The sequence below is a fragment of the Chamaea fasciata genome, unplaced genomic scaffold, assembly GCF_029207755.1.
Source record: "Chamaea fasciata isolate MVZ Bird 193981 ecotype frontalis unplaced genomic scaffold, bChaFas1.0.hap1 SCAF_2, whole genome shotgun sequence".
Lineage (NCBI taxonomy): Eukaryota > Metazoa > Chordata > Aves > Passeriformes > Sylviidae > Chamaea > Chamaea fasciata.
In genome coordinates this window covers 66,580,369-66,606,315 of record NW_027094087.1, presented here as the reverse complement: position 1 = coordinate 66,606,315, position 25,947 = coordinate 66,580,369, and the positions used below count along the sequence as shown (strand labels likewise).

The 25,947-nt window shown below is 40.7% G+C and overlaps 1 protein-coding gene across 3 annotated transcripts in view; it reads right to left on the bottom strand.

Moving 5' to 3' along the window:
• Positions 1 to 24,973, bottom strand: part of LMO7 (LIM domain 7) — a 131,540-nt gene extending 106,567 nt beyond the window's left edge. For 2 of the 3 annotated variants that reach the window (XM_066176298.1, XM_066176299.1), the window contains exon 1: positions 24,847 to 24,959. In XM_066176298.1, coding sequence (XP_066032395.1) covers positions 24,847 to 24,915 — 69 coding nt within the window. In that variant the 5' untranslated portion in view covers positions 24,916 to 24,959. Of the gene's footprint in view, positions 1 to 24,846 lie in introns of all 3 variants that reach the window. The other variant, XM_066176300.1, reaches the window with a different exon arrangement.
• Between the last annotated feature and the right edge of the window lie 974 nt (positions 24,974 to 25,947).

Genomic DNA, 25,947 nt, shown 5'->3' with positions numbered 1-25,947 from the left:
GCACCATCTATTGGGAGACATGACGTACGACTCATCACCACAGGATCTGTGCTTATGTGCAGCCCTTCTCCTTGGCAGGAGATGAAAGAAATCGCCTCTGGCAAAGAAATTAAGTAATTGCAGACAGAGGAGGAAGAATGGCTGTGGAGGAAATTGAAATCCAAGGGAGCCACAAAGGGACGGCGTGCATTTGAGAAGATGACAGGAGAACAACTAGAGGAGGCAGAGGATCAGTCTGGGCAAAAGAATAAAGTTTAGGATCAGCAAGTTTTGCTGACCAATGCTTGTCACTGATTAGGTGTATGTAGAGTTCCAAAATATGACTGTTGCCCTTTCAGGGCATTTAAATATAAGGGAATATTTGGTGAACGAGTAGCAAGATAGCCAAGTGTCTTTATACTTTGAGAACTCTGAAATGAACATGTTCTTGGGCTTGAACACACAGGTTTCAGCTTTTCAGAGGATCCTGTTGTAGCTACCCCCCCTTCAAGACCCATCTCACAGCAGGCATAGTGCCACCCTGAACAGTAATCTGACATTATTCATAATTTAAGATATATTCTCCCCACCCCCACCCCCCCCCCAAAAAAAAATCAAACTCCTTAACTGTTTGAGATATATTTGCCTTCACAAAAAAAATCAAATGTCATTGCTAGCAGATATCAGGGATCAGGCTACTAATGACCTCAAAATCAGGACTTCACCCTGTTTAACAATTTAACATGACTTGAAAAGGTCCCTCTTCAAGCATCACATTGCCCCATCACATGCCCTTCCTATCTGAACATTTTGGTAAAGCTGATAAGAGTATTCATTAAGCCAAGCATCACCAGCCAGCTCTTACTCTCCAGGGATCTCTGGTGTATGGTTTGCAAAACCACAGATAGCAGAGGCACTGTCAGCTGCCAGTCACAGGCAGCCCCACACAGGGACAATTGCTGCACCACAATTAAAGAATTAAGGTGAAGAGCATGGAGGTCCAGGAGGGAAGTCATGAGTGACAACTGCTGCTCTCCTAAACTCTTTTAACACTTCCCCTTCCTTCTTCAACACCATCACTCATCACTCCACTTCTGATCCAGGGTGAGCATTGCACATGACCCAAGCGTTACTCAAACACCTCTAGCATGACACTTCCTCCAGCCATTTTACTGCTCCTCTGAAAATGCAGCTTTATTTATTTCATTATTTGAAGAGCCAAACTGGTTTGACAGAGTGCTTGCCTCCATGCTTGGGTGTGCAGAGCAACCCAAGGTAAGACTGACTATCATAGCAGCTACACAGAGTTGCTACGTACGCTGCCCAGAGGTAGTATTTAATTACTAGTTAAAAGCAGTCTATCTCCCCCTGATTACATAAGACAATTATAATTTGCTCATATTTATTATGACATCCTTGCAGAAATGCTCATGACTCTTTGCAAGCAATTCCATATTCCGCAAGGGAGAGGCAAAAATTTACATCACAGTCTCCATATTCAACCCATTAAGCATTTAAAATATGAATCCTTGATATCCACTTTTTTATATCATTAGAAAATTCCATGTTGATGAAAATTTTTTTTTGTTGCTATTCAGAAGAAAACAAATCAGCAGTGTACTAAGGAATTTATCTGCATATGGCAAATACATCCTTTCTCAAAGACACGCTCTGGCCTTAAGTCGTGTGTGGAAAAAACAGTGTTCAACCAGCAGTGGGCTGGTTCACATAATCTCCCCTAATGACACATCTACAAGGATTAAAAAAGCTCCACAAAACACACTCAAAAAAAGCTCTGACACACAAGCAGGCAAATTGCACTAGAAAACATATCCAGAGCAATAAAAACAGTCTTGAAAGACTACTTTCTCTAACTCATTTAGTATGTTTGTACCTTGTAACTACTTTTTAGCTTATGAAAAGACGCATGTTCTTCAGGCTTTTTTTTTTTTTTTTTCTTTTTTTTTTTTTTTGTCTTTAGCTTAACTTTATTTTGTCTTTAAAAATAACAAGCCATTAAATGGAGAAATACCATCAGTAACCATACAGTTTTTCAGAGACAGAATTATCTATGCCCTGGACGACAGAGATTTTCTTCTAACATAGGCAAGATGCCTCAAGCATTTTGGGTTTGAGCCACAATGGTTTCTGTGACCAGCTGTCTTCCAGGGCATGCAGACTCCAAGAATGTCTGAAATTTTGCCTAGCAACAGACAAAGCACAGACTGCCCCCAATTTAAACATTTTACTCCATACATGTTGCATGAAGTTATGCCAATTTCTGCTGCTTGATCTAGTAAGCAGTTGGGATTACTACACGATTTGTTTTACCGTTTTATTTAGAGCTCAGTAACAAAGATGTTTCTCCTACCATAAAAAAAAACCCCAAAAAAACAACCTGGGAAATGCTTCTAACGTTAGGTCCACTACTTTATCAAAGCAGAATGGTGTCCCTCGAGATTTTTTAATTAAAAATTCCACAGAGAAAGGAATGATAGCATCAGTGCTACGAAGTATTTCCCGATGCAAGATTTAATTCTGCTTTGGGGTGCATCACAAAATCATACGTTTTATTGGTCATACATGCTCAGATCATTTGTTAGAACAAGAAGCTGGATATAATTTCAACTTGAAGCATTCAAAAAGGACTTGCACAACATTTACAGACTAACAAAGGAATTATCCCACTGAGTTAAACCAGTTGTCCATCCCACCCGGCATCCTCAGCCTTTCAGTGACACGTACCAGGTATGTCAGCGAGTTTGCAGGGTGGGGAGGGAGGATACCAGTACTTTCCTATTTAGAGCAGAGGTGTTCCAGCCTTCTCTATAATTAAATGGTAAAAAGCACAGATAGGGAGAGCAACACATCTTTTCATAAACAGTTCTCTTGCATCAGAAATCATTACAGAAAGGAGAAATGCCACCCACTACTTCCTCCAGTACCTATATACCAAGCTTTTTAAAGTACTTGGTTGCTTAAAGATTTCTTTGTTTGCACTATACAACATATGGAGATGTGCGTCCAGAAGAACTTGAACACAAGTCTAACTTGTGATAAGTCCAAAGTGCTAAATGTATGCAATGCCTTTTTAACTAAGGCAGGCACCCATGAGTAAAAAGTCATGCATCTTATGCAGGACAGTACTCTCCAAGCCTGGTGCCTCAGATTGAGAGCCTGCTGATAGCAAGTGAGAATTAATACAACATCTGGGAGTCACTGCAAAACTGATCTCAGATCTCTTGACATATTCTGACCTCTGCTGTTATAAAGTGGAATTTATTTTGACAATAATCTTTTTCTTTTAAACACTGCTCTCAACTGAGTAAGAATTTTCAATATCTGCAATTATCCAGGGAAAAGAAATGATGGGGAAATCACTTTTATTTTACACTATGAAACAAACTTTCCACATTTTTCCCCTTCACCTCATATTTCTACCATCCTGTCATTTATTATAACCTGCATCATTTGACAAACACACATACTTTGGGTTTTTTTGGGATCTAGACATTCTGTATGCTCCCAATCATCTCTGAGAATGAATTGTTTTAGGCTTTTGTGACAGATACCAGCAAAAACACCCTGCACATACCAAAACACAGACTACTAATGATTTGAAATTATTCATTCTAAATTTAGACAGCACTTCTGTTTTCCAGTGTAAGTTGCCCTTTCATCACCAAAATACTCTACAGTAGCCTAGCAAGCTGTAAATTATGTACAAGTCTGAGACTCTACACTGAATTTTGACATTATTGGTTAGGAAAGAAATCATATTCTAAATATGCCAACATCAGTGAAAGCGTGAATCTGAAGGAATGATGGTATATTGGTTGGCAAACTTTTGAAAGCAGCAAAACACCAGTTTTTAAGTTACAGGTACACTTTGAGGGGAAAAGAAGAAAGAGAAGGTGTCCATAATGAATCTGTTTCCAAATTTCTCTTTCGCTTTTGGACAAGAAGTCTCCTCTCAGACCTCATCCTGAAGATTAACATTTGAACCTGTACTGTACTTACCACAAATGCTCAAGCAACATTTTCTCTCCCTTTCCCATGGTAACACCTGTCACACTTCAAAATAAAATTGCATGAACAGCTTATATGATTTCCACCAGACTTGCTGATTCCCCATATCTTGAGAGATTATAAAGAACTGGATCAAATATTTATGATCAGTATGAATTCAGACTATCTCCCAGACAGAAAACACTTTTGATTAAGGAATAGAAAGACAGCAACACAATGCACAGTCAGTGTTTCAGCACCAAATGCTAATTTTGTCTTTATGTCTAAGGAAGAAATCCTAATCTAAAATCAGCTAGGTCACACCTTTATGCTAAGAACATACATCTTGTAGTTCTAAACATAAGAAATAGCCTTGTTCAGTTCTTTTCAGTACGTTCGCACCATTAGCTGTGTTCTTTCTGAGCAATACTAAAATTAAGGGAGTTTTTTATTGTTGTGCACGCAATAACTTTATTTTCACCTTCATGCCTTTGCTTCTACTGAGAGAAACATATATAAATTTGCCTTCACACCTTTACTGGAGTAAATACAGGAAATGCAACTGCACAGTGTAGATAAACCACTAAATCTTAGAGGCTCCTCAACTACAGCTACAAAACTAACAGCCATTAAAGCCCAGCATGGCACCTTATTCCACCATACAGATGTCCCAGGACAGCCTGTTAGTATACACACACTCCCTATTTCAATAAACATCCTCACCCATTCTGTTTTGCCCCAGTAAAAACCATCATCTGCTGGAAACCAAACCAGAGTGGACCCCCCCAAAATGTTACAGCACCTCCAGTAACTGATACCTGGACTGTTAGCAAGGATGGTAAACAAAGAGTCATGCAGACTACCACAAGTGTCCTGTAGGATTTAACATTACAATTGACTTTAAAAAAAAAATGAAACTACCTCAAAAAAGACATGTTAAAACACCTCAGCTTCCCATTCAAAAGTTTTATTAATAAATATAAGAATTTTGGACAATATAAGGAGGAAGCCTTAGTTGTGCTCTCTTTGCATAGAGAGCACAGCAGCATCCTGCAAGTTGTCCCAAGGCTTTATTGGTTTGACTGAACACCTGTCAGATTCTGTAATACCCTTGAAAAGAATAAATAAAGTACTATGGTTAGTTTAATTTTGTATTCTGTCAAAAAAATATGATGAGACATTGAATTGCTTAAACCAAAGTATAGCATGACTAAACAGGAAGTTTGAGAAACCAATTCACAAAAATAGAAGTGAATAAATTTCACACAACTAGCACAAGAGACAGGCAAGTTTAGGTTAAAAAGTAACTAGTGACAAAATACAGAAGAAATTCTATGGTCCTACTAGAAGAAAAAAAGGACAGAGCAGGCGTGATCAAAGTGAATAAACAGATAATGAAGAGATAGTTATGATGTTCAGTTAAAGAGCTGGCAGATGCTTCAGAGAAGCATAGGACTGGGAAAACAACCACTGAGAGTATAAGTGTTGAGATGGCCAAGCCTGGAAGAATTTGCATAATTAAAGTTCTTGTCTGTTCTAGAGCATGCTCTAAGCCATTAACAATTATCTTCAACTCAAAGGGCTGGAAAGGTCTCACTGACTGAAAAAAAAAATTAAAAATAAAGATCCCCTTTTGATGTGTGATGACATGAGAAAGAAACCAGAAAAAGGGTTAGAAAAACATTTAGACTATTCTCCCCAACTTTAGCTTCCAGAAGGGTATTAAATATTTCTGACTCACCACCAACACAAGGACATAGCTTTTTGAAAGGGAGAAACACTTTTGGTCTGAAAAGTGTTTTTTCCCTGCCTTGGCAAATAAACTGGTTTGACACAAGAAATGCAGCAAGTATGCTATAGATGAACTGAAGTTATGCAATTGGAAAAAAAGCCTTGTTATTTTATTTAAGAGCAGACTGTGGAAATGCAATCTATGTAAGATGATTAAAAGGCCATGACATGAAAGTAGGAAGACCACACATGTCAAGAGGATGTTTCTAATGTGTCAACTAGGATAGGGTACTAAACTGGACCCAAGAGAAGTTATTTTAAATAACTAGTGTGTTCTTAGCAGAATTAGGTGATGGACAACTACCATATTATTTACACACTCAACCTGGGACATTGCATGAGACAAAAATTCCCTGTTGAAGTCCTAAGTTGGAGCACTGGTGCAAAGTTCAGCAAGAAAAAAATCAGGGCCGGCTACAAAATCTTATTCTTAAAACAGGGCAACCAAACATATGAATAGGATATTCCTGTACATCTCACAACGTTAACTTTTTTTTCCAATAGACAATGTCAGTTTGTAGTCAGTCACCGTCATACACTTCACGCAATGACACTGCTTTAAGTGGTTATTCACCAGTCTATATTGGTGCAATAGGTGTCCTACTCTTAGTTTGGTTCATCCTATTTCATGTATTGTGCTTCAAGAAAAGACATACGAGTATAAGGACTAGTCATTGCAAAGTGATCAGAGGAAACACTTCTTTTTCAAATTTATCAAAGCAAAATTTGCACTAATGGATTTACTTTTCAGCAAAGAAGATTGTCATGGATTAGGGAGAAAAAGTTAACCAGGAAAGTTAAGTACCAGTTTTTAAGAGGTTAAAATATACGGAGATAGATAGATAGATAGATATGCCAGGAATGGTGTAGGTATAAGAACATCCAATTTTACAAAACAGTACTCATGAACTACGTGACCCCTAAGCTTCTCTGAGCCATATATGCAATTTCTACATAAAAGAACTCATTACTCACTCAGTCTCATCATCTAAATACCAAACCCAGTAAAAATTCTTAGTTAAGCATGTTTGTATCTCCATGATTTAAGGCACAAGACAGAACAAAGTGAGCTTCAGGGAGAGTTTTGGTGGTGTTTTGGAAATGAGGTACTTCACCAGCAGCTGCTCAAAACACACAAAAACCTAGATGCAAAAAAAACTCTACAAATAAATCAGTTTATTTTAGGACATACACTCTAAGTGTCAAAGCAGAAATTTAGATCTGTAATGCCTACTATGACATGGCATTGTTAAAGCAGCAGAAAAGAAAAACTGTATACATGTGGTGGAGGGAACTGACACAAGAACTACTCCCACAAGTACCTACAATTATTCAGATCAGGGTAATTGCCAACTCTGAGGGCACAACATTTAATGGCACTTACACTACCACATATAACCCAGACACCAGGCTCTGTAACTCTAATGTTGTGGTAGAAGCGGCAGAGAAGGCTAGGATTGACTAGAATTTGAAGGCTACATCCATTTTATGCTCTCTAATGAATTCTTTTATCAATACTTTTGTATGGTCTGTTAATTCTCATCACTTGCTGGGAGTAGGGAGGAAGAAACTGATTGGTCTTTATGTGCAAGGTTATTAGTGTTAACTGCTTAGAGGTGGCCCACCTGTGCTCCTCTAGTGACCCTGGAACCACTGGAGATGTCTGCAGAGATAGGAGAGTGCAGACTGGTGGTGCTGAGGATGCCTATGCACAACTGGCACTTTCTGCACCTCCACAGAGACTGCATGATAGCCAGATAACAAGTAAAAAAATCTGGTTACCCTTTCCCTGATAGAAGATGTCTTGAGCTAGTAAAAATTACTCAGAAGGACAAAGGGCTCCTCCTGGGCACCTGCAATGACAGTGATGTGAGAATAAGGCAGGTACCAGTGGAGAGAATAGTTACAACCACAGCAGGTTGTCTTTGAAGAGCCTCCAGAAACCACATAAGAAAAAAGCCTTTTTTTTTTTTTTTTTTTTTTTTGGAAGGGAATATTCAAAGTAGAAGCAGGTCTGGACTTCATTACGTAGCTCTTGGTCACAGGCACATGAATCCACCTGCTCAAGGTATTACTTTAGATACATATTAAAAAAAAATTTGAAAAAAAATCAAGGTTTTGCCACCTCAAGGAAGAACATGCAAACCTCAATACAGCCCTGTTGCCAGAGGTGCAAACTAAAGAAACACAGGTGAAAAGTAAAGAACCTTAGAAGTGCTGTTCACGTTTGCTTATGAGAAATAGGGGGGTGGAAAGATGAGAAGAGCCACTTTTGTTTCTGCCCCATTCCCTTCAGCCCACTGGCAGTGTCCAGCACAGCCCTCACATAACCCTGCCTCAGGTCTGCAATAGGGACATGACATTTGCTGCACCTTGGTCTCCTGCCTTCGTGTATACCCACATATGCTGGAAAAGTTGTGAGCCTGGATAATTGCAGTTCCACTGCTGCTTCCAGCAATCCTGTGCAACATTACTGCTGAATTCAGGGAGATTACATAGAAACCTGGCAAACTGAAAGGCCTGATGACTAAATAGTCCGTGGCAATGACACTTGGCACCGGAACCTCAAAAAAACCCCCAAATGTGAATGTCAAAAGCTAATAAATCAGAGGTAGCCCTTCAAGGTTTTGTTTGGACAAAGATTTGTAGTAGTCAAGGCCACACTTTAAAAAGTACAAAATTCCTACCAACATGTACCTCTGTCAAAAGCTATGTCTATGAAATGTCACTGTCAGTGTTGTATTAGATTTATCTATAGATGTCAAAGGACAGATCTGGGGTCAAAAAAGTAAATTCCCCAACTTCCATTTAATTACTGTGAAGAAACAAATTAAAATTAAATAACATCCAACATAACAATCAAAAGGCTTGTTAATATTCTTACCTACATGCAGGAAAGAAGGCTACAACATAACTACCCAAAACACATTTTACCAAAAACAAAGGGGTACAATGAAACAATTCTGAAACATATATTCAACATTATTTGAAAACATCCTGTTAGGAAACAAAAGGTTTCCTTCATGAACAGTGTAATGGCAAGTTGAGGATCACTGCAAAAGGTTTTCTGAATCCTTGGAGAGCTGCAACACTCTGCAATAGAAGATATTGCTACTTTAACAAATCTGAAAACTTAGCACAAAGCAAAATGGGGTTAAGAGGTAAACATTTTGATGTCTAGTGAATTTTTTTGCAAGTAAACTTGTGATACTCTACCTCTATTAAAAATATTAAGAAACCCTACATGGGGAAAACTCTATGGCAGAAAATTATTTGCAGCTTTTTACTAGAATGTAATTTTGCAAACAAAGATCTCGGTGCTACTCAAAAACAGACAGAAGTGTTCAGAATAACTGAAAGTAACTGACACAAAACAGCAACTCAGCTTCTGTCTTGATTCTATTTGTTTCACATTAATGAAACATCTTTGAAATTCACAGCATCTGAACACAGAATACACAGTTTTTCAGTGTGACATAGTAAGGGATATTTTAAGACGCTGGAATGTCAATAATTTGTGCCCCTTAGCTTAGCAATTTGTAAATGATTAGCTTTAGAGCACCAAAACAAAGTAGAGCCTGTCTACGCCCATTTTATCCAGCTATGAGTGTTTAATTTAAACACCATTTAAGATCTAATGCAAAACCCCAGCATATATTATTTATCATAAAATTGAGAAGGACATCTGATGGCTTCCTGTAGGTACATATAAGAATAAATTTTTTTATTTTCTTGTGAGCCTAAATTTTGGCGTTTTCAGTTTCCCAAGATTTCAAACAAGTACCTACATTTCTGCTGGTAACCAAGTCTCAGAGTAGCAAGTTTAGCTTGAGATGTCACTGTCAAGCCTTTTACTATAGTATCAGTAGGAGGGGAGGGAAAGAAGAATACAACTAGGCATAATGCTAGTTAACTATTTATTTTTCTGCTTACAAGAGAAATGGGATCCTCACACCTTAAAAAGGAAAGAGACTTGTACTACCAGTTCCTACTGAGTTTTACAGGAAATAGCAAGTCCTTGGCTCTGACACAGAGGGCTGCACAAAGGGTTACAGAACCATGGCAGCTCTGTAGCTCTGGTCTCTAGAAAAACCTTCCACCCTGAAGAGGTTGTGAGACTCCCCAAACAGGGCTAAAAATGAAATTACATTGGTACTAGTGAAGACCTCCAGAATGTTTATGAATGCCTGGCTCCAGGAAAGAAGCTCTCCTGACTGTAGACAGTACTTTGTGTTTGTTTGTTTTTTAAATTTCATGAAACAGAACACACCCACCTCTTCTTTTTTCATCCTGAGCAATTAATTTAAAGTCAAGGCTTTGGTCTGAAGCTTAAGGTCTTCTATTTTATTCTATTTACTTCTGGGCTAGCCTTAAAGGAGCAGTGAGAGAGGTTTAAAACTGGCTACATCATTCACCAGAAATACAAGTTTTCTGCTCTTAGGCGCCTGTGGAATTCACTTGTTTCAAGCTCTTCAAGTTTGAGAAAAAAAAATAAATCTGGACCTCAAAAATTCCTTACTTTAATTAATGACTTGCTTTGACTTCAAATTAGTTTAATCACTATGAAGGAACAGTGAAAACAAAAAGTTCAGCATCACATGATATTTTAAAATAACATCATTAAATTGGTACTGCCCAGACTGCGCAGTCCCACTCCTAGTCAGCTCTCTCTGGTGAGGGTCTCTGTCGTAACAGAAAGAAGGGATAGAAGGCCTCTGTGGCACCCTGTGTGCTCCCAACACAAATATTTTGATCAGATAATCTTAATTCACATATAAAAGTTAATTGGTCAGGGAGGTTGGGGAGGGATTTAATAGATTTACATATCTTCCTTACCTAAAAGATTGCAGAAGCCAAAGGAACGTTTTGGGAGAGAGAAATTTTGAAAATGTATGATCCCAAATCCTCCACACCTCAACAGAGAGAAATAATATTTAAGCATCCAATTTCCAACTAAAAAAAATAAAATCCAAGAGAGTTCATTTTCATTTTGAAAACTTACCTGGAAGGTTTTTTAAGTCATTATTTACTAAAAAAAATTAATAAGTAAAGGTTACTCTGAAGCACAAACACAAGGCAAAAGCTTTCCATAAACTCAGAAAGATACTTAAAATTTACTTTCCCTGGCACCTGTTTGTATCGTCAGTTGGGAATATTTTCTCTCTATTTTGTGCTTAAAAGAAAAAATTCAAATTCACAGGCAGGCTGCTGTAGGAGGTCTGAGTTGCAATGTTCTCCTTCACCTCAGCTGGGCTATTTCCTCACTCTGATGGGCGCCACTAAAGTAATCAGATTGTTTAACATCCTATGCAAATTCCTGGAGATGAATGCTTAAATCTGCCAGCACACAGACAAACAGAAATCAGCAAAATCAGCAATATGCTAATTCAGCCTGATGCTGAACTCAATGCAAACATCCCTAAAGGTAATCAACAGGAAAGGGGAAGCAAGACAAATCTGGGGACAGTAGCACGAATTACAGCAGAAGGTCCTCATGATGATATTCAAAACAGAAGACCCCTCTCCACAGACTGTTAATGATCTGAAACAAAGAATATTTACCTCTTTCTAAAAAGACCCAATAATACAGAAACCCACAGAAAACCTCCTCCAGCCATGAGTACATCTTAAAGTTGTTGCGGCAGACATTCAGTACTAACCACCTTGAACCTTCTCCCCCACAAATTTAATCTCTGCAGAGTCAAACAAATATTAATAATTGAAAAGTACACAAAGTGATTTTACTAAGGGGGTAATTAGCAACTTCATTTCAGTTTAGCAGGTGATTTTGAGTTGGCATTAAACCAGCAGGAGCTTAAAAGAACCTATTACATGGATAAGTTTCTGAATAACCTTGTGAGTTACTTGCTGCAGTTTGATGTGGCCCTCAGACTTCAAAGGCCCCTTTCATAACAAAGCAGGACAAAGGCAAAGAGGTCTTTATCATCATTTATGGTAAATAAGAGACAAATCCTCTACACACTAGAAAGCTGATGCAAGGAAAAGACCGAACTTTGCATGAGCTTCATCAACATTTTAGGAGCCCTAAATTATCCAGTAGTTTTTTGATTAGATGATGCCAGTAATTTGGAAAGGCACCAGCAAGTAGTCCAGGAGCACAGAAGCACACAGATAAAAAGCTTCTGCTGCTTTGCTATCAGCAGATGTTTGTGAGGACCCATCACCAGACTGCAGTGGAGCACGTGCCCAAGCATTTCCTGACACCTCAGGTGAACAAGCCAGAGCCTCCCATCCTGGGCACACACAGCTCAAACTCTCCTAGTTTTCTACTGCTCGGCCTTAGTGATTCCCATTACCCTAGTCATGGACATACAGGCAGAACTGGGAATCCCTGCCAGCTGTGTTTAGAGGAATTGCATGTTAAAGTCTTAGCACCAAATACATATGCTGCTGGTAATTAGGCCATGCAGAAACGTAAGGATCACCCCCTTACCAGAATTCACTGATGGAAACCCAGCAAGGACATACAGCTTAAAATTAACATAGTGTGAAATGAGAAGTACAAACCCTTAAGTGGAAAAGTGCCAAATGTAATTTTGACAATTACCATTTAATTTAAGAAGCAGATCAAAAGGAGCACATCATTTACATCCTCAAACATTAAGTTTTAAAGATCAAAGACCTCTAGTATTTCCAGACTGCATATATGTAACTTGGTTCAAGTAATGAATCTATGCAGAGGGAGAACATGAGCTGCTTATTTGTTCTATGCAGCAGTTCCCCGTCATCTGTGACTGCAGCATGTGATATCTGCAACAAGCATCATCAGCAAGCTCCCACTGACACTAAATATGAATAGAAACAAGGGGTTTTAAGGCCTAAAATAGCATTATACCAATTTTCTGACTGCTGGGGAACTCGCCCTGAAACTAGCCATTGCTTCAGAGATTTTTTCACAACTGCAGCCTGACAGCTATGACTTAACAGTACTTATGCAATGTTCCAGAGGTCATTAAAGATGCCACACTACCAAAACTGTGTTTTTGTGACAGTGCTGTGGCCTAATTATGCTAAAAAGTTAAATAGAGAGAAGTGCACTATGTAAATATTCCAAAACGCGTCACATAAATTCCATGTAGCAATGAAATAACAACAGCAGAGGCAATGTTTTAGTGACCACTGGGAGCTACTGCAACAGATCCTGGTCAAATTTAGTGTAAAGCAGAAAGTGTCCTGGAACTCATATCCAGGAAACAACTGAACATTGAGTTCACACTGAAACCTCATGCATACTTTTAAGCACTTCCCAAAAAACCACAGCTCAGAATTCAATATTAAAACCAGATTTTTCTTAGCCGAAAACAAGAGAGCATCATTAGCATAAATACTATGCTTAAAAAAGACACGATCATTTAAACTGAGCCAGTGAACAGGAGCTGCTTGTGGAAGTTGAGAAGATGACCAAAACTTCTCTTACTAAATTGAGGAACATGACAACACCACACCTGTAATGGGCAGCTGTGTTCAGTACTTGATTGCTGGTGTTAGAGTAACATTCAACCCCCAAAGTCTTCCTTATTGTACACAAAGATCCTCAATATATCACACTGTCTATCAGAGTGGTCCCAGGCACAGGATGGATTTTTAGTTGCATTTCCCTTATGTACCTATTTCCCTTTCAAACACCAGGATTAAAACTACCTTGGAAGTAAACAGGAGGGGATATATAATACAAACATTTACACAGGGATTTTAATTCTTATAATGTGGCATTAGCATCTAATAAAGGGAAGAAAAGGGTATATGAAATCCACAAATCTCTAAACATAAGAGGGTTTAAAGCAGTTTTCTCAAGAACAGCTTTTCCAACAGACACTTCGCATGATAAGGATGATGCATTCTCTGACTAAGACGATAAAGCTCTTGAAAGGATGAACAGCCATTGTATTTTTACAATAGTTGAGGCACCTATGTACTAGTACTTTGATAACAGGTCTTCCTGACAGATAAAAGCTGTTACACTGAAGCAAGTTTCATACTTCAAATCTTCTCTGAAAAAACATTAAAAAAAGTGAGCAAGATCCAGAATCTTTACATGAAGAAAACAATGAGCTATGTCTGGCTGCAATTAATGCGTAATCTCGAAGGATATTTATATTGCATAATGCTGTGGGTATTCTTGCCAGACCTATACTGGCTCACATGGACTTCTGTATGACAGCAGCCATACTGCTTCCAGTTCCCAGCCTACATCAGGTAGGCAGACATGGTCAAAGCACTTAGAAGTCTTAATCTGCATCTCTGTCAAAAATTAAAACCACTACATACAACCTAAACAACACTACATGCAATGATAGATTAAAAGTTTGGTAAAATTGGTGTACTTCACATCTGCCTCCACTAGCAGTCTGCAGAAAACTGCCCCTGCCCAAATGGGAATACATATTTTCTGCCTCCAAGGAATAAAAAAAGAATTGAAAAAAAATAAATTAAAAAAGAGGCACATGCACTTCTTTACTTGAGTGTAGAAACACTGAGGCTGAAATGAGAAGAACCTGGAGATCCAGATTTAATCTCCACATCCTGCCCCCAGGAGCAGCATGTGTTCAGCTGAGTGTGCACAAGATTCACCTGTTCCCATACTCCAGAACAGTGGAAAAATAAAGGTAAGACATGGCCAAGCTACAGTCACAGCACAGATGGGTTAGGGATAACACTCCAAGGAAACAACAAAAAATAAAAGGAGGGTGAGGAAGGCTGGCATACCTTTTAAAACAGCCAAGACATGCCAATATCCTTTCCACATTTCATTCCCCCATATCAGAAATGTAGCGTGACAGAGATGTCTTCTACTTCCAGAGGGACATCCTCCTCTATCCTACCTCCTCAGCTAATCACAGAGGGAAGAGAAAATAATCAGATGAGTCACCACTGGAAATCTGCACGGCTGGGTCACATCAAACCCATCAATGCACCACACACAGGAAAGTGAATCACTGCCAGCTTCCCGGCCACATCTGCCAAGGTGCTGGGAGCTGCTGCTCCCACAGCCAAGCAGTTTGGGTCATGCAAGAGACCTGCCTGCATGCACAACACCAAATCCTGCTGCTGAAACATGCATGGCAAATATTTTGTGTTCTGACAAAATTAACCATTACACTGAGAATCAGACAAGATTTCGTAGTATTATCCTTCTTAACTACAGTATATCTAATACATTTAGGGAAAGAACATTCACAGTTTTACTATCATTTGCAAAGGAAGATAGTTTTCACAAGGAAAGATCAAAGATTCCACTGGAAAGCGGAATGACACAAGATTTTTGTTGCCACAGTGCAGGAAAAAAAACAATTTTAGAAATTCTTAGCTGTGGAGGTAAGAAAGGGAAGGAAAAACAAGGGAATCATAAGCATGAATATACAAGCATTCTTTCAGTCAGGTATAACAATAGGCTTCCATGTTCCACCGTAAGTAAAGCAGATGAGATACAAATTTTAAAATATGTGAAAAAATTAAAATAAATGTAGTAACACATTCAGAAATTTAGAATAGTCTGAGACTGCATTCCCCCAGTCTTTTAAATGGCTAAATGCAAAACAAATGCAAAAAACAGAAAACAATAGATTTAAAAAGTTGGCACATTCTATGAAATTTCACAATTTAAATACTTACAAGGTAAGAAATTCATGAAAGAAAAAGCAGCTACTTTAGGTGCACATTTCCCATCCCTTTCCAAGCCTCTCTTCTCTGTCACTTCTTCAGAGCACACAGCTCCCAGCCCTACCCACTGACACCTGACATGCAGTCCTGAGAGAGACTGAGATCACTCTGCCAGACCTACCCCAAAGTCACAGAGGGCTTTGGGATTTTATCAGACACATGAAAGCCAGGTCATTAGTGAGCAACCCAGTCTGTGCATTTTAATGGGGATTTCTCTTTGAAAACTTCATCCTAAGACTTGTAGCTGTGAAGCAATACCCTCTTGAATAATCATCAAGTTGATGTTTATTATATCAGGGATTTTTTTTTTTTTTGCCTCCACAGCATCAGCCAAATGTCTGTGAAAGATTTCCATCTGTACCTGGAGCTCACGTCTTCATCCTCACTCCATTTCCATTCAGTCTGAATAACATCAACTACAAGCAGCCTTTTTATTGAATGTTGAGAACTTACAATAAAGATGCCCACCTGACATTAAAAAAACCCCAACAAACCAAACCCACCCCCCCAATACATACATATACACAAAGGTGAGACCCCTGTAGTTAGTTAAGACAGTCAATGTCACCTCTTTACAACCCCTTATACTTGCAAAAGAACACGCAACCAAATGTCTGGCCCTGTTTCACTTAGGATTACATTTTCAGGTGCATCAAGTGTCAGTGGCACTGTTTAGGCAAACAGAGCATGGTGACACAAGGAAAAAAAAAAGTTTACCTAGAGCAAAAATGCAGTAATGCCTTTGTCCCCTGCTTCACCTAATCTTAAATAATTTCCAAAGAAGCATTACAAGGTAGTGCAACAGGAAATGCTACAAAACTCCAGTGCTGTAGTGCCAAACCCAGGTTTTTATTTTTTCTTCCTCCACAACCACTTTGACATTTGGCTTCAGTAAGCTGGAAAAGATTTTTAAAGATCATCAAGTCTAACATTTTGCTTCCTTCAATATCATACCGATACTACTAATAGAACTTGAATCCTTATATCATATTTTTGGAGGCATCAGCAAATGGCACAGTACTGCCATGACTGACTGAGGCTACATTGTTACCACTGGGAGAAAAAGTCAACATTGTGTACCCATCTGTCACTTCCAGCATCCCCAAATTCTGACACCAGCTGCACAAAAGGCACGTTGGAGTCCCATGGTGAACTGGGTGGTTTTTCATCCACATCCTTAAAAAAAGCAGAAAAAACATCCCACACTTGTTTCTGTTCTTTATCGCATCTTGATTTATTAGCTGACAAGGTCATTTTACCACACAGAAAATCTCAGATCAAACTCCAGAAGCTAGACTTCTCAATTCCTTCCTGAAAGAAAAAATATTAAAAAAATAACAAATAGCAGGGTCAATAAAGCAGTTCCAGGAAAGAATTTACAAATAACACTGGAAGTAGGTTTTGGGATTAGATTGCCCCTGTGAAGGGCAGGTGATCATCACCGCAGAACTGCTGGGAGAGATATCCGAAGTGCCTCTGAAGGACCATCTCCCAACCAACACAGCCTCAGTGAGACACAAGGAATGCTTCTTCCGTAGCACAAGTCAGTGTATAAGCATATCAAATACTTTCAAATGCTTCGGCTTAGAAACTCCTGGCAGAATTTCCATTTAAAATAGCTCCAACTGTATTTATAAGCCCTATGAAATTCATCCTGAAGAAGTTATTTATGGCTGGAAGCCAGCCTCCCTAATCCAGATGTCTAGCTTATACCTTGACCCTGGGCACCTAGTGAACAGATCCTGAGTCATGTAGGGAAGAGAGCCAGGCAATGAGCAGAAGCAGGTGACTTGAGAAACCTCCAGGAAAAGAGATTGCTTGTCTGACTTCAGGTGTCTGCCTCTCTTCATCCCACTGGTCAGCTGCAAACCAAGAGCAAGCTGCTACCAAAAGGCCACCTCCATCAACACTACCCTCTTCCCTGCCTGAGCACTGGTGCCCTACTTGCCTCTCAGGAGCCAAGCAAATACCAAATACCACAAGACACTCTGATTTTCCCCTGAGCCAACTCACCGGAGCATCAGACAAACAGTAAAAAGCATCTGCCACAGCAAAAGGAGGCAGGGGAAGCACAGGCCAAGCATGGGAGTTTCAATGACACCTTGCTGGGATAACATCTCAGCACTAACACAAAACCACATTGTTGTGGGATCTACTGTAGAGGACAGCTTGGCCCAAACAACAGATTTCACTGTTTCTGCTAGCTGAACTGATCTCAGCTATGCTAACTCCTTTAAAGCTGTGATACATTACAAGGATTTTGACTTCTTTTGGCCAACACAGTAATAGCTATTTCCCAAAGTTAGTATATTGTTTTCTTTTCTAATAGTGACAACTAAAAGCTGAATCACATCCAGAAACAAAACTGAGAACTTTCACATGAGCTGGTAACAAAAAAATGTGCCAACATTTGCACAACATGTGCCAACACTGGCAAAAGAAATAGAAAGCAAGTCTTAGAATCTTCATGCCCTTCTAAGATAATCCCAGATGTTTTGTACCACAAATAGAAAATACTGTTGAAATTAGGTTTTTCTATTCAATATAACAAATGAAAGTTTTACAGCTGACTATTCAATTGGAAGCTAGCACTCTGTGAGTCACATCCATACATCTTTATTTTCATTGTAAAAATAAAAAATTAGCACTAATATTAAACACTAAATTCGTAACACCTTGCAGAAGCTCACAGCATGAAGAACAACAGAATTGATTTTAAAGTAACCTAGTCACTACATTCCTTTTAAGTTAGATTTTCACTTGGATTAACAGCATTCAGAAATGTGAAAAACAGCAAAACCAAAACACTCCTCCCAAGATAATTTGGATAATAAGTGAGGTGTGTCAAGCACACCTTAGACCAGCAGAAGCATTTCTAGTACACTGGGTCTGAGAGCACATGCTGTTTTTCATTAAACTGCTGTAGCTGGAAAGTCCGTTGAGAAAATTATAGTTAAGAATTATATTAGTCTTGTAAAGCAGAAAATGTCAGGGTTTGTTTTGGTTTTAAAAAATGTCCTGCAGGAGTGGATAAAGGAACTTTAAAGTGGAGGAGTGGTAGGTACAAGAAACAGCTGGAATGTATCTGGTTGTTGCAACACAATAAAACCCAATTGTTTTCCAAAGCTCAGCAAGGTCACTGTCTAATGTAATATGCACAAGTGCTCGTTAAAAACTTAAAAAGTTGGACCAAAAAAAGTGCCTGACAAAAGAAAAGGTGCTAAAAGTGAGTCCACAGTAGTGGGGGAAGAGGGGGAAAGCATGCTAAACATGGAAATCATTATCATCTCACCTTCTTCCTAACCTATGGGCAGAAAAAATGCTTGACCTCACAAAAACTGCAGAAAGGATCAGGACACAGTTCAAAAGAAAAACAAACGGGCAGGAGAAAAACAACAAAAGTAATGGCACAACTAACTCTAGTCGCTAACTAAAAAATTCAGACAAGAAGAAAACAAAAGCCTGGTCAGAATTGTCTGTAGTTCCCCTCAAGCAGCAAGGCACTTCCCCCATATAGAAGACATACTTGCTTCTATAGTCAACAAGTTAATTCTTTCTCAAAGTGCCTGCAGATGCTGCTTTCATGCAAAATTTTAGAGCAATGCTCAAAAGTACAAAGAGAAACTTCATAAAGGAAACTACATGGTGAACTCAGCTCAAAGCTATGCATGCCCATCACACAGGACTATGTGAAGACAGACTTTTGATTATCCCTGAGAATTTCCAAATATAGACTTGAAAATATATAAAGCAACCTTGCAGAAACCAGGAAATAGATTTTACTCTCAAGGAAAAATTAGTCCCATTTTTCTCTCAAACATATTACAGACACCTTTTCTGAGATCTGGAAGCAAGCGGACAAAGAAACAGAGAAAAAAATGTTCAACCAGATCAAAGGGTCAACCTCTCCCTCTAACACATTGTTGCTAGCCCTATTATATGGCATTTTACCACAGCACTTTCATAGTCTGCAGGCAATGGAGAGAACTTGATTTCCAGGATTAAAATTCCCACAGTATTTGCTTCGCAACATGTACATTTATATATCAATTAATATTTATACATAAACTGGATACATTTAGATTTATTCCATGAAATACTCATTGCCAAGAATATACACACAGTAATAAAATATTGATGCATCCGCCTAAAGCAGGGTTAAATACACCCCTTGTGTAAATACGAGCCAGGACTTTGGCAGCTGTGCTGTAAGAAGTTCTCCAGAAACCAGCCCACCCAGGTTTTATGACTTGACAGAATTACCCAGTATTAAACATGGTTTAGGGAACAGAATATATAGAATTTGCCTTTTCACTCACACATCTTTCATTCTAACACTATTCAGGATATTGACTGGCTCTCTACAGAGTATCCAAGAGTACATTACCCACAACTAAGAAAAAATATTTTTTTTCATAAGGATTAGTTCAACTTAAATAAAGGTACCTACAAGAAGAAGATTTGAACAGTGAAATAAGTCTTCTCTCTCTACAGTTATTCTTCCCATAACAGACTGAATGCATTAGATTCATGCTTGGAGGAGAAACAGAACAAAATAACCACTGAAGTAAGATCTTTATGCAAATACAGGGAAAACATCACTGCTAGACCTCTAGCTGTATTTGCAGAAACCATAAAAATATACAGTAGAAATGCAAACTTCGAAGAGTTTCAAAAAAAAAAAGAGAAACATTTGGTGACCACATGTCAGACACCATTCCCTAGATTTGATTGCTGTACCGTTGGTCCAAACCAAAAGATTTCAATAAGTTGTCCTGGTTTTCAAGTTTTACCTTCAAGCAGACTCTTTCTACCAAGTGCACTTTGCAAATCTGCTTCTTCAACCTTCTGAGAAAGTTTGAGAGGGTGGGGGCAGGGGTTGCACACATATATACACAAATTTATTTTCTCCTGGAAAAAGAAGTTAAAAAAAGGCCCCAAATAATTTTCTAATATCCACTGCAATGCAATAATGCATGCAGCTGTCAATGCACAACAGCATTCAAGACAATTAATTAGGCAATTTCACTACCTATTTAATGGTCATGACAGACAGGAGCAGCAGAGGTGTATTTAGTTGCCATCCAGATAAGCTGGGCTTTCTTCTGCTAACACTGTCTATTAAACTTGATAAAAATCTTATTTTGCTATAGAAATCCTCATGGTGAAGCACCTCTCTCTCTCATTGCTGGGCAGTGTTAGCACCAGGAAGGACCTCTGCTGCAGTCTCCCTGTGTGGGGAACAATTCCAGGATTCCAGGGTCCTGATTCTGAAGCTGTCAACACACAGATGGAATTAGTAGCTCTCGGAACATCTGACTTACAACTCTATAGGAGTTATTAAAGAAGGAAATTCAGCTCACAAGAGCTGTAATAATTTGCAATATTAATAGTTACTTGGCTGAACACCCACTTTTCACTTCAGTGGATTTGTTGAAGTCACTCCACATGCTTTCCTACAGCTTTGCTGTTTCACTCCAACAATTCATTCAGGCACACGCTTGCTGGCCACCCTCCCAAAGACTGGATCTGTACATTTGACTACTTCAGGGGGAAAAAAAAATAAAAAAAATCAAGCGTTACTTGCCTCAAGGCACTTTAACTAAAGATTTACAGACTTTGTGGGTCAGGTTTCAAGTTGCATTAGCAAACAACTTCAAACCATAGACATTTACAAGAAGATTAGAAGTAGTTTAAAACACAGAAGTAGAATAAAATGCTGAGACATTTTACAATAAAACAGCACACACTTCTTTCCTCTCGAACCCTTCAAGGAGCATCACATCTAAACCAGTGAAGCATGTGTTGGGGGAGAGGGACTGTATCTCTCCTTCATTCACAAGGGTGATCTTGGTGGTGGACTGCAGAAAGGGAGAGGCAGACTGCCCTCCTACATCTTGAGGCAGGAAGGCAGTCTGGGATATTTAATAGCTGGGGGAAGAATGCTTTGGTTTGGAGGAACAGCTTTTGGCTTGCTTAAGTTATAATATGGAACAGAACACAGTAAAACAATTTTAACCCAGCTATTTCTAGCTTTGGCAAACAAGCTCTACCTTTCATAGAATGAGAGAAAATCCTGAGCTGGGAAGGACCCACAAAGATTGAGTCCAACTCCTGACCCTGGACAGGCCAGCCTCAAGAGTCACACCACTTGCCTGAGAGTATTGTCCCAACATTTTTTGAACTCTGCCAAGCTTGGTGCCATGACCACTTCCCTGAGGAGCCTGTTCCAGTGTCCACCTTTGGGTGGAAAACCTTTTCCTGATATCCAGCCTAAACCTTCCTGACACAACTTCAGGCTATTCTCTGGGGTCCCATCACTGGCCACTAGAGAGAAATCAGTGCCTGCCCTCTGTTTCCTCTAATGAGGAAATTGTAGACTGTGATGAGGTCTCTCTTTGGTCTTTTCTTCTTTGAGAAACTATTTCCAAGTTGTGGTATTCCAATGTTTTATTCTCAGCGTGCACCATCTGCTCAGCTGAGGTGCCAAGTGGAGGCTGGGTGAGTTTGATCAGCACCACTTGCTCCAGGCAGACCTCAGAAAGTACCAAAAGTCTCAGATGCAAGAAGCCAACACCACTAACCAGTGCTGGCTTCTGTAGAGAGGACACCTGAGAAGAGCTTGAGTCTCGCACAGAAAATGACCATTCTTTCCCTCAAAGAAGTAGACATCCTCAACAGGCAGCTCCCCCAGTGACTCCAACTCATGTACCTGAGACAAAGCAATATCCCCTCCCAGTTTCCAACATATGAAACACAAGAGGTTGGGGATCACACATTAAGAGGTCTTTGCACTGTGAAAACTACAGGCCTTCCTTGTCTGCATTATCATAAAATATGCCTTCACATGAAGCTGAATTGAAGAACAAAGTCTTTCTTTAAGACCAGATATCAGATGCTATCTTTGTTGTTATTAGTCCTAATCAAGTTCTTGCACTTTTTGGGTTTGGTTTGCAGGCAGGCTTGAGGTTCATTTGGTTTTGGGTTTGTTTTTTCTTTTTTTTTTTTTCCTTTGGGTTTTTTGTTGGTTTGGGGTTTTTTGGTTTTTTGTGGGGTTGGTTTTTTTTTGTTGTTGTTGTTCATTTGGGGGTTTTTTGTGGGTTTTTTTTTTAGCATAAAAACTAGGAACAAATATTTGAGCTCCCCTGAGCCAGTGACGGCCGTCCAGTATGGGAAATTCAGCTGGGAACAGGCAGAAAAGGAACATGACCAGGACACAGTTTTCTCTCACCAAAAACTTCAAAAACACACGGGGTAAAATTTTTGGATGGTTTTGGGGTGTTTTCTACTTCATTTGGCATCTGACAAACACAGCTGCTCATTCCTGTTACTAAAAAGCCCTCAGCTTCAAGGTTCGAGGTTTGTTTTTTTTAAGCCTCAGAGTCCAAAGAGTTCTCCATTGAAATACAGGAATATGTTAACAAAACTTTGATTAGCAAAGGGAAAGAGTAACAGTTTACAAAGATATTTTGGCTTGTTCCTTTAAATACATAGTAGCTAGCGTCTGTATGCTTTCATCTCCTCTAATGTTAGGGAGAAGCTGGTACACAAAACCTTATCAAAACATCAGAAGTTCAAGTTCGTAAATATTTGAAAATCTGCCTCATCTTCAAAACTAATTGTTTAATCATTAGTTTTCAAACAAGTTTCACTCTCAATCATGTATACACCACTTTGTTTCACCAAGACTCACAAAACCTTGGGACATGCCTCATTACCCTAAAAATATCATTACTCTTCCATACAACAACGGAAATGGTTAGTCTTGGCTTTTAATCCATCTGGATGTAAAGAGCAGACAAACACAACGGTCCTTCTGAAACACAAACCTCATTTCATAGGGAAATAAATATTTACATTTTCATTTAACATTATGGAATTCCTAGCATCCTGTTTATCAATACCTTAAAGTTTGCAAGTTACTCACTTTACAATAAAATGTTTCTCCACGGGGTAAGCTTAAAAGTTACTTTAAAATGAGAACAGCTTTCACATATCAAAGGACAGCCACATAAATTAGATTGGGCAGGGGGGAAGCTGAGCATATGTTTCTTCCTCCCCTACGCAAACAGTGCACACTTCATACTCACATCACTTTGCTAGAGCTCCCACATGCTACTGGCAGGCAAAGACACAAAACCTTTTGTAGAAATGGTATGACCAGCTAGTAGCATATGAAATCTAATAATAATTAAAACAAATCCCCAAACCCTTAAAATAGGATTTTCAAAGACAACATTACATCACCTTAGTGAAGCTTTTAAAGTAAGCTTTGCCAATTTAAAGAAAGCAATGCAAGAAAGGTATATGTGAGAGAGGAATGCTTTAATTACTTAAACTCACAGCTAGCTCTTACAAAATTGACACATGGGGAAGCCAGGACTGCTATAATTACCTTCATTCACAGAGAACACAAAACTGACACATGCAGAGGTCATTTACAATACCCTTGCCTTTGGTGCTGTCAGTCCAACATTCTCAATAGATTTTAAGCACTAGATGTCATTGTTTTACAGAGAAAACAAAGAAATCTGAGCTCAGGTCTTGAGAAGCTTATGAAGATGAGGGGTAAAAAGTAACAAGCACAGTTTTTTGAATATTTCCTCCTTCCCAAGTTACTGTGATAGTTGTTCTGACAACATTAAGTTTCATCTTAAGTGACCAAGCACAAAGAAATAAGCTTAATATGTTAAAAATATATCTAAACCAGCACTCTAAAGCTCCTCTTTAAAAGCACACCATGACTCTAAGGGAGGCTGTTCAGTATTCCTAACATTTCTCAGCTTCCACGACATCAGCCTCGCTTGCTCAGCCGATGCTGCCCTGGTCATACTCGGGTACATCCAGGAGCAACCTCCCTCCCCAAGCTTTAGCATGCACTGCACCTGTGTGACTCGGGGTAACGATAAAGAAACACGGATATTTACGTCAAGCGCTATGTGCAGTGAGACAATCATTTTTAAAAATAGGAGAGAAGAAAATGAGTGTTAATTTCAGGTTGCTCTCTGTCCTGAACTCTTTCGAGACAGGAAGAAGCGTCTTTAATTCAGACTGTCTCGGAGCAAGCGCTACAGAGGTAATTTACAAGATGGCAAGAAATTATAAACCTTAATGACAGGAGGGCAACCAAGCCAGCCTTTAATTTGGATTGCGAGGAGGGGGCGGTGGCGATACTGCACAGACAGATTTCTGCAAGTTGCCACGATACTTTCTAAAAATAGCAGTCCGCAGCTGCCGACAAAGACCCAAGGTTTGGAGCTGCTGCCGGACGACGGGGCAGCCCTGCGGGAGCGCGCTGCGCGCTCCGCCGTGCGGCGGCTGCGGCGGGACCCCGGCCTCGGGCAGGGACGAGGGGCTGGCACCCAGCAGGACCGAGAGACGCCTCACCTCCAGCCATCGCCGGGCTTCGGTGAACGCCGCCTGGAAGTCGCACTCCGCGTCCTCTCTCCCGTCCATGGCCAGCAGCGAGCGAGCGGGGGCCGGCCGGTGCTCGGCGGGGCGGGGGCGCGGGAGCAGCCGCTGTCATTCAGCTGCCTCCTTTTAACGCTGCCCGCGCCGTCTCCTCCCCCTCCGCCTCCTCCCCGCGGAACTCCCCCTCCCGGGAGCTCGCTGGCGCTCCGCGGCCGCAGGAATTCGAAGAGCCGCGGGCGGTGTGGCAGCGCTGGGACCCCCGGGGCAGCCGGACGCCCGGGAGGGGCCGCGCCCCCGCGGGGTGGCGGCTCCCTCCCGCCGGGACGCGGCGCCCCTCGCGCTCCCGGCCGGTGGAGGCCGCCCCCGGCGACTCCCGCCCCGGCGCATACCAGGAATAGCTAGGGACAATCGCACCTTTCAGGGCCGGCCCCGCCGCCCCGGCCCCCGCCACCTGCCGCCCCGCCCGGCCGGGGCTGCCCAGCGCGCCGCCGCCTCCTTCCCTCCGGCGAGGCCGCGGGAGCCCCGGGAGCCAGGGCCGCCTTCCTCACCTCCGCACCGCTGGGGCTTCCCCGGCCAGCCACAGGCAGCGCCGCGATCCCGGCTCCACACTCTGCAGCGTTGTCCCGTTTGGGAACGAAGTTAGGGAGCTTTTTCCACAGCTACGGGAGACATGAGAGGTCCACACTTTGTTTTGAGCGCCTTTCATACAAAGTGACCGAGGCGGAGGTGCCCAGGCTGAGCTGGAGCCACACCGTTCGGCTTCCATGCTTCCGTCCCCAGCCCCGTTGGCCTCAACTCTGGTTTAGCGCACACTCCGCACACTGGTGCCCATTGCTCGGGCTCATTCGTGTCCCTGTCCCCGGCTCACTGCAACAACTTATTTGCGACTCCTTCACCCCACACGCTATCCCAGGCTCAGAGTTGAAGCCCGGTCTCAGTACGGCCCGACCGTGGACCTAGGTGGGAGCTGCGCTGAGCTCTGCCCACTGCGGTGACCGCAAATGTGGGCCAGGTTGGGATCACGCTGTGCTGCAGCAAAGGGTCATCGACCCTGACCGAAGCACAGGAACCAGGATG